The sequence below is a fragment of the Heloderma suspectum genome, chromosome 5 (genome assembly GCF_057233095.1).
Source record: "Heloderma suspectum isolate Gila_16-S chromosome 5, 16-S_ref, whole genome shotgun sequence".
NCBI classification, from domain to species: Eukaryota; Metazoa; Chordata; class Lepidosauria; order Squamata; family Helodermatidae; genus Heloderma; species Heloderma suspectum.
The window spans coordinates 220,567,368-220,583,065 of NC_139462.1; the positions used below are offsets into that span (position 1 = coordinate 220,567,368).

Here is a 15,698-nt window from a genome sequence, read left to right on the forward strand (position 1 = left end):
CCTACCACGCTGTTATTCAACACTTCAAGGAGGGTTTCACTTCGGGGTCTTTATCACAGTTTAACTCTAAGCATTCAGTTTTACATTCTGTAGTGCGATTCAAAAACCGCTCAAACCTGCCAAATAGGCACTTCAGAGCACAATCCTGTGCATGTTTTCTTAGAAATCAGGCCTATTGTATTCAGTGGGGCTTACCCACAGGTAGGTGTGCATAGGAATGCAAGCTGAATTATTTTAGGCTGCAATCCTAAACACACTCACCATGAAGTAAGCCCCATTGAACATAATGGTATTTAAGAACATAAGAGCAGCCATGCTGGATCAGACCAAGGTTCCTCCGGAACTAGAGTCACCAGCCGCCACTGCTGTCATAAACCACTGAGTTAGGGGGGAAGTGTTCCCGATTTCTGCTGTTTCTGTACTTGTGTTTACTCTTTGGTCCTGACTCCTGGCTTGCTTCTTGACCCTGCTTCAGGGCCGGCCCTGCCATTAGACAAAATGAAGGTGGCTTGGGGGAACAACAGTGAGGTGATAAGAGGACAGAGCTATAGATGCTATGTAGCCTGCCCTGCACCCCCTAAACTACACTGCTGTCCTCAGGTGTGGTGGAAGGTGATCCCCCATTGCCAGTGTTGAAGTGAGATTCAACTGTCACTATGGTTGACTTCGACATATGGAATGGGGGGCTGCCATTTTATTCTTTGTCTCAGGCAGCAAAATGGGTTGGCCCTGTCCAGCTTTGTAAGAACATAAGAGCCATTCTGGATCAGACCAAGGGTCCATCTAGTCCAGCATTCAGTTCATACATTGGCCAGCCCTCGACCAGGACACCACAAGCAGGACACCAGTGCAACAGCACCCTCCAAGTAAATATGCATAGGATACTTCCAAGTAAACATGCATAGGATTGTATTGCGAGGCTGAAATCCTAAACACAGCTCAGGGGGAAGCCCACATTGAGGCCAATAGTATTTACTTCTAAGAAAAGGTATAGGATATCGCTGACGTGCTGAATGGTTATGCCCGTTTATCTGGGATTGAATCCGATTGTGTTTAAGATAGCAAAACTATGCATGTTCAGACAGAAAAAGCCCTACAACGCCCAGCATTCCCCAGCCAGCCATGCTGGGCGCTGCAGGGCTTTTTCCGCCTAAACATGCATAGGATTGCGCCCTGATTTACTTCTGAGTAAACACGCCTAGGACTGCGGACAGAAGAGCCAGCAACGGAGAGGCGGATCATCCGCAAAGAAAAAGCGACCGCTTGAAATCTAGACTCCCTCCCCCACACCCCTACTCGAGCTTTAAGCAACGCCGGCTGAGAGAGGCGCGCATTTAAAGCGAGCGGAGCAAGGGAGCGCCCACGGATCCCGCTTCTGCGAGCGCAGCAGGGCACGGCTTCGAGGCGCTGCGTCACGGCGAGCAAGAGCCTCGGAAAGCGCGCGCACTGCGCACGCGCAAGGGGGACGGCAGCGCCGAGAGGGAGGGCGGGCCGGCTGGCTGGCGAGCCTTTGAGGCGCCGCCCCCCGCCCGTTCCTGGGGGAGCGAAGTGCGCGCGTGCAGCGGTTGCGGCGGCGCGTGCGCGCTGGGGACAGAAGCCGTTGGCGCCTCCGCCTTACGAGGGATGAGCTGTGGCGGCTGTTCTTCTTCCCCGGAGCTATGACCGACGGGCTCGGGAAGGCGGAGTCGGGCGCCCAGGTGAGGCCGAGGGTGACGCCCCGCCTCGCGTGTGGGATGGGTGAGGCGGCGACCCCGTCATCCTCTCCTTTTTCTCCTCCCGGATCTGGGTCAGACCGACGACGGCCCTTGTGGCCCAGTGTCTTGTTTCCACCGGTGGGCCCGGCTAAATGCCTTCGGGAAACCCACGAGCAGGGCAGGAAGGCAAACAGCCTTGCCCCCCGCAGATACGGTGCAGTGGGGTGCTAGTTCTAGACACCAGTATAGCCCCCTTATGATTCAGGAAGTTTTATTGTACATCTTCTCTCATAGTTCATAACGTTTGTATTTGCCGTTTTTATTTGAGTTGAGGTATCTGCCATTTTAGCAAGTGCGGTATACTGGTTAGAGTGTTAGGCTACCCTAACTCTGGAGAACTAGGTTCTAGTCCCTGCTTGGCCATGAAGCCAGCTAGATGACCTTGGGTCGGTCACTGACTCTCAGCTTAACCTACCTCACAGGCTTATTGTGAGGATAATATGAAGAGGAAACAGTGTACGCTGCCTTGAGTTTCTCGTAAGAAGAAAAAAGGGGGGGGGGAATAAATGTAATAAATAAATCCCATGCCTCGGCTAGGGAATGCTAGGAGGTTTTATCATGCATAGGATTGCACCCATACCTCTCTTTAAAAAAACAAATGTTTTATAAGGATTTGCCCTTGTCAAGTGATGTACGAAAGGAGTGAGACACAGTACAATAGGAATTGTGTGGTCTCTGCATGTTTACGTACGTGTGTGTGTATTAAACAGAAATGTATGATATACTTAAAGGCTTCTCCAGAATGTAAGCTATTTGTGGTCTCAACTAAAGGCAGAACTGAAAAGGAAGGTATTCAAGGGCCAGGTTGGGAGAGGCTGCAGCTCAGTGGCAGACCACATGTTTTGCAGGAAGAAGGCCCTAGGTTCAATCCCTGACATCTCCAGGTAGGGCTGGAAAAATTCCTGTCTGAAGAGCTGCTGCCAGTCAGTGACCCATTTCACATGTAACTAACTCATGAGGTCAGGAGCAAGCATGATGCCTCTCTCCTCTTCTGCTTTGCATCTGGTTTAAGAAACAACCCAGGAACTTGTTTAGCAAACCCAGAACTCTGGGTTATTAAGGGGGAAGCAACCCAGAGTTTTAACCCAACAACAAGCCATGTGTTAAAACCTTGGATTGTTTCCCCCTCAGCAGCCCAGAGTTATGGGTTTGCATGTCACTCCAAATCCCCCACCAGGTGGTGGGGGCATTTCTGTGTAGTTTTCTAAGCCAGATGTGAAGTGGTGAGTGGGCAAGAGGCAGATATTGAGTCACTGTCAACAGTACTGGGCTGGCTGGACATTGGCCTGACTCAGTTTAAGGCAGCGTCCTATGTTCCATCTAAATGCAAGTATTGATGGCCCAGCTGTAAATCTGTGGGAAGGGAATTCTGCAATATTGGGGCTACTACTGAGATGTAGTAACTACCTGCACTCAAGAGATGCTAGGGTTTTTTTTTCTGGCCTTGGCTCATGTGCCTTAGCAGCCTGATTAATAGAAAAACCTTTTCCTGGACAGGGGACAAAACGCTGGGTGTTTTTATAGTGGAATTTATTAGGTCAGTAAGATTTTAAAAGGGGGCCACGGTGGCTTAGTGGTTAAGACGCTGAACTGCAGACCGGAAGGTCAGCAGGACAGCAGTTTGAGACCCGAGTGCCGCGTGACAGAGTGAGCTCCCGTCTTCAGTCCCAGCTCCTGCCAACCTAGCTGTTTGAAAGCAACAAATTGCAAGTAGATAAATAGGTACCGCCTCGGCGGGAAAGGTAACAGCGTTCCGTGCACCTCGGTGTTCAGTCATGCCGGCCACATGACCACGGAAGCGTCTTCAGACAGCGCTGGCTCTTCAGCTTAGAAACGGGGATGAGCACCGCACCCTAGAGTTGGACACGACTGGTTGGGGACACCTTTACCTTTACCTTTTTAAGATTTTAAAAATCTGTTTAGAATGTGATCAAAAATACATTTTAATAGTCCATTTATAAGGATTAATATTAAATACTTTAACAATTTGGATTAAGACTGTTAATAGAGGATGGCTTTTGTTAGGTTTTTCTTCTTTTTTCTTTCTAGAGAACTGTTAGCTGACTCCTCTGGGATGTTGCCCACAGCATGATGCTAAATGGCTGCAGTTATTTCACTTTAAAAACTAGAAAGTAAACATACACAAGAAAAACAGCTGCACTAGTACTTAAATTATCATAATTTGCATATGTAGTTGAGCACCTGCTGTTTGAGAAAAATATGTGAACTGTATAATATTATACTCTTTGTTGTTCAGTCGTGTCCGACTCTTCATGTCCCCATGGACCATAGCACGCCAGGCCTTCCTGTCCTCCGCTCTCTCCCGGAGTGTGCTCAAGTTCATATTCATTGCATCGGTCATGCTATCTAGCCATCTCATCCTCTGCCGTCCCCTTCTCCTTTTGCCTTCAGTCTTTCCCAGCATCAGGGTCTTTTCCAGAGAGTTTTCTCTTCGCATTAGGTGGCCAAAATATTTGAGCTTCAGCTTCAGTATCTGTCCTTCCAATGAGCACTCAGGGTTGATTTCATTTAGTATGGACTGATTTGACCTCCTTGCAGTCCAGGGGACTCGTAAGAGTCTTCTCCAGCACCACAGCTCGAAAGCATCAATTATTCGGCGCTCAGCCTTCCTTATAGTCCAGCTCTCACAGCCATACATTACTACTGGGAAAACCATAGCTTTGATTAGACGGACCTTTGTCGGCAAGGTGATGTCTCTACTTCTTACTATGCTGTCTAGGTTGGCCATAGCTTTCCTCCCAAGGAGCAAGCGTCTTTTAATTTCATGGCTACAGTCACCGTCTGCGGTGATCTTGGAGCCCAAGAAAGTAAAATCTGTCACTGCTTCCATTTCTTCCCCTTCTATATGCCAGGAAGTGATGGGGCCAGATGCCATGATCTTCGTTTTTTTAATGTTGAGTTTCAAACCAGCTTTTGCACTCTCCTCTTTCACCCTCAACAAGAGGCTCTTTAGATCCTCTTCGCTTTCTGCCATTAGGGTGGTATCATCTGCATATCGGAGGTTGTTGATAATTCTCCCAGCAATCTTAATTCTGACCTGTGATTCATCCAACCCAGCATTTCTCATGATGTACTCTGCATAGAAGTTAAATAAGCAGGGTGACAATATGCAGCCTTGTCATACTCCTTTCCCCATTTTGAACTAATCGGTTGTTCCATGTCTGGTTCTTACTGTTGCTTCTTGACCCTCGTACAGGTTTCTCAGGAGACAGGTAAGGTGGTCTGGTACTCCCATCACTTTCAGAATTTGCCACAGTTTGTTGTGATCCACACAATCAAAGGTTTTAGCGTAGTCAATGAAGCAGAAATAGACGTTTTTCTGGAATTCTCTTGTTTTCTCCATGATGCAGCGAATGTTGGCGATTTGATCTCTAGTTCCTCTGCCTCTTCGAAACCCAGCTTGTACTTCCGGTAGTTCTCGGTTCACATACTGCTGAAGCCTAGCTTGTAGGATTTTGAGCATCACCTTGCTGGCATGTGAAATGAGCGCAATTGTGCGGTAGTTTGAACACTCTTTGGCGTTGCCCTTCTTTGGAATTGGAATGTAAACTGACCTTTTCCAGTGTTGCGGCCATTGTTGAGTGTTCCAAATTTGTTGGCATATTGAATGCAGCACTTTAACAGCATCATCTTTTAGGATTTTAAATAACTCAGCTGGAATACTGTCATCTCCGCTAGCTTTGTTGTTACTAATGCTTCCTAAGGCCCACTTGACTTCACTCTCGAGGATGTCCGGCTCAAGTTCAGTGACCACACTATCATGGCTCTCAGGGTCATTAAGATCTTTCCTGTATAGTTCTTCTGTGTATTCTTTCCACCTCTTCTTAATCTCATCTGCTTCTGTTAGGTCCCTGCCTTCTTTGTCCTTTATCCTGCCAGTCTTTGCACAGATCGTTCCCTTGTGATCTCCGATTTTCTTGAAGAGCTCTCTAGTCTTTCCCATTCTGTTGTTTTCCTCGATTTCTTTGCATTGTTCATTTAAGAAGGCCTTCTTGTCTCTCCTTGCTATTCTCTGGAACTCTGCATTCAGTTGGGTATATCTTCCCGTTTCTCCCTTGCTTTTCGCTTCCCTTCTTTCCTCAGCTACTTGTAAAGCCTCATCAGACAGCCACTTGGCTTTCTTGCATTTCTTTTTCTTTGGGATGGATTGAGTTGCTGCCTCCTGAACAATGTTACGGACCTCCGTCCATAGTTCCTCAGGCGCTCTGTCTATCAGGTCTAATCCCTTAAATCTATTCCTCACCTCTACTGTATATTCATAAGGGATATGATTTAGGTCATACCTGAATGGTTTAGTGGTTTTCCCTACGTTCTTCAATTTAAGCCGAAATTTTGCAACAAGAAGCTCATGATCTGAGCCACAGTCAGCTCCAGGTCTTGTTTTTACTGACTGTATGGAGCTTCTCCATCTCTGGCTGCAAAGGACATAATCAATCTGATTTCGATATTGACCATCTGGTGATGTCCATGTGTAGAGTCGCCTCTTGTGCTGTTGGAAAAGAATGTTTGCTATGATCAGCGTGTTCTCTTGGCAAAACTCTATTAGCCTTTGTACTGCTTCATTTTGTACACCAAGGCCATGCTTGCCTGTTATCCCGGTGATTTCTTGACTTCCTACTTTAGCATTCCAATCCCCTATGATGAAGAGGACATCTTTTTTTGGTGTTAGTTCTAGAAGGTGTTGTAGGTCTTCATAGAACCGATCAACCTCAGCTTCTTCAGCATCAGTGGTTGGGGCATAGACTTGAATTACTGTGATGTTGAATGGTTTGCCTTGGATTCATACTGAGATCATTCTTTCATTTTTAAGATTGTACCCCAGTACTGCCTTTCCCACCCTTTTGTTGACCTTGAGTGCTACTCCATTTCTTCTAAGGGATTCTTGCCCACAATAGTAGATATGATGGTCACCTGAATTAAATTCGCCCATACCTGTCCATTTTAGTTCCCTGATTCCCAAGATGTCGATGTTCAATCTTGCCATCTCATGTTTGACCACCTCCAACTTACCTTGATTCATTGATCTGACATTCCAGGTTCCTAAACAATATTGTTCTTTACAGGGTCGGATTTTCTTTTCACCACCAGACACATCCACAGCTGAGTGTCCTTTCGGCTTTGGCCCAGCCGCTTCACTCTTTCTGGTGCTACTTGGAAATACCCTCTGCTCTTCCCCAGTAGTATATTGGACACCTTCCGACCTGAGGGTCTAATCTTCTGGCGTCATCTCTTTTAGCCTTGTGATACGTTCCATGGCGTTTTCTTGGCAAGAATACTGGAGTGGGTTGCCATTTCCTTCTCCAGTGGACCACATTTTGTCAGAACTCTCTGCCATGACCTGTCCGTCTTGGGTGGCCCTGCACGGCATAGCTTATGGCTTCACTGAGTTACGCAAGCCCCTTCGCCACAACAAGGCAGTGATCCATATAATAAACAATGAGTTGGATATTTCTTGAGAGCGACTAGCAAAGGGAGAGGAGTTGTACGAGAGGCTGCTGAGTGACATAGATAACATAGGAAGCTGTCTTATACTAGGTCTGACCATATGTTCATCTAGCTGAGTATTCTCTCCTCTTGACTGACAGTGGTCCTCAGGCTGAGGGCCTTTCATATCACCTGCTACCTGAGATGCCTTCTGAACTGAACTGAACCTGGGACCTTCTGCATGCAAAGCATGTGGTCTATATTGAGCTCCTGTGTCTCCACATTCAATGCTGATCCCCAGAAAATATTCTGGGCAGAATATATTGGCTAAGTATTTGTTTATACATCTCATCTTTGGATAAAGGTTCTATATTTAGAAGACTCTAGATTATTTCTACTGGAAAATGAAAATGGAAGGCATTGTAATTATTTTTCATTTGAGCGTTGCTGCTCTAAAGTGCAAAAGATCTTCACTATCACCTGTGTAGACAAGAGCATGAGAGTTAAAACTCAAATAATGATCTATAACTTATTTTCAAAGAATTATTACCAAAACAAATAAAAAATAGAGAAATAATCTTGGATACAAAGTTATCAGGGCAAACATATAACATAGATTTATAATGCCTGATCACGTAGCAGTTCTGTGTCTGTCTTCTGGCACCTCAGGACATTTTTGTGGTATTAAAACAAAACACCCCATTAAATTGTGAGACTTGTCCATCTAACACAAAAATCCATATTGCATTAGGCTCCCTGGCTCTGCTGTCCAGGAATTTGTTGGTAAATGTCATGAAGCTTGCAGACGAAAATAAATGGCCCATTGTATCTAGAAAGCCTCGGCATAAGATAAATGGGCAAATAAAGAAGAAAGATAGTTTGACCTTTTCTTGGCTGCCTACATGACTGTGTTTCAATCCAGCCTGCATTTGGAACCAAGACTGCTCTAACTGTTCTTTGGCACACAGCAGCACAATTCTCCTAGTCCTACATCTCTCAGCAGACTTTGACACAATGGGCAACCAGATATGGTGGCACTATATAGGAGTGGTCACAGTCTTTGTTTCTGTCTGATGGCCGAAATGGAGTAGTAAAAGGAGGAAGTTCTCTTATATACATGCAGACACACACACACGCACACTCTTACATACCCTCAGGGGAACAGTTTCATCTGTGCTTTTGTTTAATATCTATCTGAAGTTGTAGAAAGATCATCTGGACATTTGGTATGGTGAGGACCCTCAAATATATTTTTGTTCTCAATCAGTCCAAATGGCTGAGGGCAAACAAATTACAACTAAATTCAGACAAGATGGAATGAAGTTGTTTAGGGATCCTGCATATCTGGGGAAGGCAAAATTACCCAATATGAATCTATATATTTGTCCTTAATTAATCGGGTTTGCAGTTCAGGAGTGCTTCTGAACCTAGCACTCTTCTTAGAAAATCAGGTAGAGGCAGTGAATAGACCACTGTTTAATGTACTTTGTTAGTCTGCAGAGTATTACATGTTCTGGTCTATGGGGTGCGTACCAACTGTCTTGCGTATCTTTATAACTTTAAGAGCCAACTACTCTAATGCTTTTTATCTTGGGTTTCCCTTGAAAATTGTTAAGAAATTACAGCTGGTGCAGAATGTGGCAGGACAACCTCAATAAGAATAGGAAGAAAAGAACACATGCAGACTCGTGCAATATACTGGCTATCTGATGGTATTCAGGTCCAACACATTGCTGGCTTTGACCTTCGTAATCTGGGCCCAGCATACCTTTAATGACCCTTTTCATCTTCCAAGATCAGGATAATCCTTGCTACAGTCCCTTTTTAATCAGGAAGCTAGATCAGTAGGCCAGCAGGACTTTCTCAGTAGTGGCCCTAACATTGCAGCACTTACTAGTGAGTTCCATCTCAGCTCTAACATGTAGACTTTAGAAAGCAAACCCTTTCCTTCTAGGAAAAAGTTGTGATTCAATGTGTATTTTATGTCTGGTTTAATATTGCTTTTATTCTGGCTTTTATAATGGATATGATATATATTAATATAATAGGATAATGTGTTTGAAGCCATTATTTTTATTGGACTGTATATTGCAATGGAGTGTCTTGAAAGCTGCTTTGATCAATTTTGGTAAAGCTCTATAGAAATAAACAAGACAAATAAGCTTTATAGAAATATTTTTACTGAAAGTATACTGTATTCTGCTTATACCATGCATACTTTTCTGTCCACAGGTATTTATTTATTTATTTATTTGGATACTGCAGGCAGGGCCATGTATAGAATTTTAAACGTAAATGAGATACACATACAATTGCGTACATGTAACAAAGTATTTAAAATCAGTTGCTGGAAGTAATTGAATTCACACTAAATTATGAGTAAAATCTATACATTTATCTTGTAGATTCAGTGATTTTATTTAATAGGCTGCCTTTCTTTTTGTTCTAAAGCTACTTGCACGGCTTGAGGGCAGAAGTTCTCTGAAAAGTCTGGAACCTTGTCTGTTTGCTGATGAAGGATATCCCATTAATGGTAAACATATTTACAGTAATAATAGCCTGGCAGTTCTACTACACAATTATATCATGTCCAAAAGTATGTGGGGATCCATTAAAAATGTCTGACTTATGTTAGTTTCCTGTATGAGGAGAGGTTCTGACATGGAGCACATTCAAGCTTGGGAGTCTCCCACAAGTTCTAACTCCACCCCCTAGGATACTCATTTTTCTATATTGCATATCTCTCCCCTACCCCCTTCCAAAGCTGTAAACGTTAAGAGATACTTGACTCAGTTTGGAATTTCAGGGAAGCCCTATTTTGTTGTAGACTGACCATTTCATCTGTCTTGCTTTCATCTGGTATGTAAGTCATGATAATGGTTTTCTGACTGCATTGTGATGGAGTGTATCTTTGAAGGACTTTGAGACTTACAAATGAAAGTTCTAAGTGAGATGATGGTGCTTTTCTTCTTTCCTTCCTGAGAGAGACTTCCAATGAATTTCAGAATGCTCTATTATTCTGTATTATTTCCTTTAGCCCAAATTATTCTATGGACAGGAATATCCTCTAGAGGCTGGGTAATGGTTTGGGAAATTCTGCTCAGAAAGTTGCAAACATGTTGGTGCAAACCTTCCTTTTTTCCTGGGCTCTTCTCTCTTTGTCTGTAGTGCCATTTATTCTCAGTTCATGTAAATTCAGAAAATGCTTCAATTAAAGTCATCCTCTTTTAATTCTGCTAGATTGGAGCAGTTAAATATGCACAAGGGTCCATGTACTTTTTCTTTAGATTAGAATGTGGTGCTGTGGAAAGGTCTTAAGATACAAAGGCAAAAATGGATTTTGCAAATGAAAGGTATATGTGTTTGAGCTGAAAGCTAAATGCTTCTGTCTGCCTCTTCAGTGGCAACTGCCTTTCTAGCTTAAACACTTGTCTCTTCGTTGTTGAACAGGCGATATTGTTGAATTCCATGGTCCAGAAGGAACAGGAAAAACAGAAATGCTCTATCATCTTATTGCCCGTTGCATTCTTCCAAAATCAGGAGGTGGCTTGGAGGTTGGCTTGCTTTTTATCGACACAGACTTCCATTTTGACATGTTGCGTTTAGTGACTATTCTGGAACACAGATTGTCCCAAGGCACAGAAGAGATGATAAAACAGTGTCTCGGGAGGTTTTTCCTTGTTAACTGCAGTAGCAGCCCTCAGCTGCTTCTTACCCTTTACTCTTTGGAAAACATGTTTTGCTCTCACCCTTCCCTCTGCCTCCTGATTATTGACAGTATATCAGCCTTTTATTGGATTGACAGAGTCAATGGAGGGGAGAATCTTAGCCTGCAGGAAGCAAACCTAAAGAGATGTGCTCAGTTCCTCGAGAAGCTTGTAAGTGAGCATCATTTAGTTTTGTTTGCAACAACTCAAACAATCATGCAGAAATCACTGAACACTGCTGAAAACTCAGGAAAACACCACAGTGATGCAGATATGGATTACCGGCCTTACCTTTGTAAATCGTGGCAACAGCTGATAACCCATCGAATATTTTTCTCCAAACAGTGCCATCCAGGCAGCACCAAAGGATTTTCAATTACTGCTTGTCACATCCGAAATAACAGTATTGTAAAACGCTCATTTAGCATTACGGAATGTGGAATCCAGTTTTAACACTAAAGTATTTTTAAAAGTGGACTCATTGAAACTATAGTCAAAGTTTACACTTCATATTCCTTTTTAAAAAATCTAACTTTTACATTTTTGTACTAGTATTCCCTAAAATGTAATTAAAAAAGGCACAAGCTTATCAGGTTTTGTGCTACAGCAAACATTCAGCCTTACAGTTGTGTTGGAACTTAATAGAAAAAGGTTAGCTATCCATCAGATCTAAATCAGCTGGTTTTTTTTAGCACTTATCCTACAGAAAGGGAAGCTGATTGTAGTTTGATCACCGCACATTTGGCCATGTAGAATTATGTTAGCATGTTAATTGACACTCCACATGCCTGAGCTTAATAGGAAGAACACACACTATATTCTCCCCATCCCACAAAACTTTTATGTACACTCTTAGGCTCCAATTCTATGCCCTCTTACCTGGGAGTACACTTAATTGAACCCAATGGATCTTACTTTTGTACAGGCATGTGTAGGATTACCTTGTCAATTGGGATAGTCATATGTGTAGGATTGCATTGTCAGTGGGGTTGCATTGGACTGCTTCCTTTAGCTTTTGGTTTGGGTTGCAGTTCTAAATATTGGAAACCAAGCATGCAATGACAGAACAAACCAGCAAAGTTCTTGGGGAAAAAAATTCTGTGAATGAAGTCCAAGTAGAACATTTGTGTTCCGAATTCAATATGCACCATGTTAAAATTCTAGAGAGCCCTTTTCTCTTAATGTGAAGTGCCCTGCAGCTCTTGCAAGAGAAAACCATATTGAATTTGTATAGAAAATGCTAATTGTATTGGCTTTTGAAAGCATAAATCAGAGGTAGGCGATCTTTTTGGGTCCACAGGCACATTTTATCATTTTTTTCCTGGGCCCGGGGGCACATTTGCCATCCCCCAGGGGCGGGGGGAGTCTCTTCTCCCACTCCATGAATTCTCTCTTTTCTGCATCCCCCAGTGGATTCTCTTCTCCCCTCTCTTTGGTTCTCTTTTCTGCCCCCCTTCCTGCTCCTCGCTTGGGATTTCCTTCCAATACCACCTCTCCTTCCTTGCTTCTTTGTCACCCCCCCACTGCACTCACCTTTTTCTCTCCCTGCCTGTGATTTCCCTCCCTGCTGCCACACTCACCACCTCAATCAATTAGTCAATTACCTACTTAATCCCATGAGCCATACATTCTATATACAAATACAAATTGACATCTCTGAGTTACTATAGATCAAGGATTCTGACACAAAACACTCAAATTGTCCAGTATAGCTGCTCAAATACCTGATCAAAGGCAACCAGTTAATATTCATATTTTTTACAGTTGAAGAATACTGAGGCTAAGCTGAGTGATGAGCACAAGGCCAGCCATAGCAAAGATGTTTTCCTTTTACTTCTGATTTTTCTTGTTTGCTGTTTAACTATAGGAGTCAGAAACTCTTACAGCACAACTGCAAATCAACCAGAGATCTGCCAGTAGATCTTGATATATCATCTGCCGGCATTTAGTTCTACTGCTGAGAAAACCCTGCTTATTTTGGGTGCTAGCCCATCTTTAGAAGGCAATGACATTTGGAGCAGATTCCTATCAGGTGACCTAAGCTGCCTGTATTGTGGGGTTCATTGTAAGAATTTGTTGTTATTGCTGGTCACATACCAGTGATGCCGATTGAACTGCTATATTCCAGTTCTGGTTGCCAATCTTCTGAAGTGTGTAGGTGAGCCATGAAGAAAGAAAAGAACCAGTAACTATTCTCTTGCTCTTACTGGTATGTGTGAGTACGTTACAAGAATATGAAAGCTGCATGGCCCATTCACAGTCCACAACCAGTCTCATTAGCTTTATCCTTTTGTCATTTTGCATTTTAATGTGCTCTTTGATCCAGCTGCAAAATATGAAAATTACTATCTGAAGCAAATTTCCACTATCACTTCCTTCATTGAAGTATTTCCTTCAAAACATTTTTTTGTTAAAAATATATAGGACCCTTTGCAGTTCAAGGTTTCCCCATGATCTTGTACATGATGACACAGTCTTGTACACAGTGTATTCCATTGCTTTTAAATGTATAGTGAATTATATGTAACCTTGAATTTAAATTACCTACTCTGCAGGCTATGCAAGAAGAATATAATGATTCTGATAAGAAGATGAAGCTTTAGCTTTACAGATGTAGTTTTTACTGTTGGTATCCTTGCTGGTTCCCACAAAGGCATGGTTGATCAAGATAAGCTCTATTACTGGACAGACCTTGAGCAGGAACAAATAGCCTTCCCTATGCAATGTTTATTGTTGAATAAAAAGAAGAGCCATCCACTAGATATGGGGTGGAGAACCTGTGGCCCTTCAGATGTTGTTGAACTCCAACTTTTATCAGCTCTAGCCAATATAGCCAATGATCAAGGAAGAAGGAAACTGTAGTCCAACAACCATCTGGAGGGCCACAGGTTCCCTCACCCCTGCAATAGATAATAAAAACATTTGATTCTTGAGTTTATGCTCAGACTTTGTGATAACCATAAGGAAAGAGTAAGGCCTGGATTATCTCCATTAGCAGCTTAACATTAACGATAAGAAAGTATTACTTCCTTAGCCTTGTCGTAAGTTAGCATTCTTTGCCTGAGCAGTAGAAAGCCTTGTGATTGCATGCTCCGACCTCCTCTGACACAGCGTTGAAGAGGAGTCTAAAAGTGGAAGCAGATACCTCCAAACTCATTACGTCTGAACTCATATCATTTGATGACAAATCCCATTCCTGACCTTGTGGCCAACGTGCCTCTTTAAGGGTTTTTTTTTCCACGTGTTTAACTTTAATTATGGGTGGGAGGCTGCACTAAAGCAGACACGTGACATATACAGGCTCTAAAGATCAAAGCAGATAAGAATGAGTACAAAACAGAGATCGCAATCTGGAGGTTGATTCCTTAGGTCCATGTGGAACCACCAGGAGCATGCCCTCTGATGACCTCAGTGACCAGGCCGGTTGGTAAGGGAGAAGGTGCTCTCTCAGGTATCCCCATCCCAAGTTGTTTAGGGCTTTATACACTAGTACCAAAATCTTAAACCTGGCCCGATTGCGAATAGGCAGACAGTGCAGTTCCCTCAGCAAAGGAGTTGCATGCCGAAAAGGGGCAGCTCCTGACAACAGCTTCCAGAGTAGCCTAAGGGCAGCCCCACATAGAGCGCACTGCAGTAATCCAGTCTTGAGATTACTAGCACCTGTACCACTGTGGCCAACCTATCCCTGTCCAGGTGAAGCTGTAACAGCGAACTAGCCAAAGCTGGTAAAAGGCACTCTGAGATGCTATGGCCACTTGGGCTTCCAGCAACAGTGATGGATCTAGGAGTATCCCCTAGACAAGGGGTCTCCGGGCCCCGGGCTGGTACCAGTCCATGGCCTGTTAGCAACCGGGCCGCAGGGGTGTGCGAAACCCCCTCACCTTGGGTCTGCGTGGGGGGGGGAGGTTGACCCCCAGCTGGCTCCACTCCACAGTGAGTCCATGGAGCTGCCGGCCGGCTCCAGCCACTGGTGGGCTTCTGGCCACTGGGATGCAAATGGCGTCCCTGTTCTTCAAGTAATAGGCTACGTAAATCTTTACATAGCCGATTACCGCAAAGAATAGGGACGCAAATGGCATCCGCTATGCGGATGCCATTTGCATCCCAGAGGCCAGAAGTCTGCCAGTGGAAAAAACACCCCCTCCCAATCCGTGGAAAAATTGTCTTCCACGAGACCGGTCCCTGGCGCCAAAAAGGTTGGGGACCACTGCCCTAGACTATGACCCTGATCTTTCAAAGGGAGTTCAACCCCATCCAAAACAGGCAACAAGCCTCTCTCCCGGACTCAGGAACCACTGTCCTATGGGGCTTCTGTCTTGCCAGGATTCAGCTTCAGTTTATTGGCCCTCATCCAGCCCATCATTGAGTCTAGGCACTGATCCAGGACTTGCACAGCCTCACCTGATTTAGATGTCAGAGGGAGCTAGAGCTGTGTGTCATCAGTATAAAGATGACACTTGGCTCCACATCCCCTAATGACCACACCCTTCATATAGGCTTCATATAGATATTGAACAACTTTGGGAACAAGATGGTACCCTGCGGAACCCCATAGCTCAATTGCCAAGGGGCCAAGGAATTGTCACCCAATGTTACTCTCTGAAATCGGCCCCACAGCTATTTGACACAATGGAGGCATCAAAGTAAGCTTCCTTTGCTGCGTACACCATTGCACAATAGGCATGGTTATGTGCTCTAGGGTATGCTTGGTCATCTTCACTTAAAGTCTTACACTGTTTGCGCTTTAGCCAATGTCTAGCCTGTTTCATTGACCACAGCTCCGCAGTATGCC

General features: G+C 44.0%; 1 protein-coding gene across 1 annotated transcript; it reads left to right on the plus strand.

Moving 5' to 3' along the window:
* The first annotated feature begins 1,611 nt into the window (after positions 1-1,611).
* On the plus strand, positions 1,612-13,491 carry XRCC2 (X-ray repair cross complementing 2). Its single transcript, XM_084859338.1, has 3 exons — positions 1,612-1,697; positions 9,651-9,732; positions 10,650-13,491. The coding sequence occupies exons 1-3, from the start codon at positions 1,659-1,661 to the stop codon at positions 11,357-11,359; spliced, it is 831 nt and encodes a 276-aa protein (XP_084715464.1). The 5' UTR covers positions 1,612-1,658; the 3' UTR covers positions 11,360-13,491.
* Positions 13,492-15,698: the final 2,207 nt, after the last annotated feature.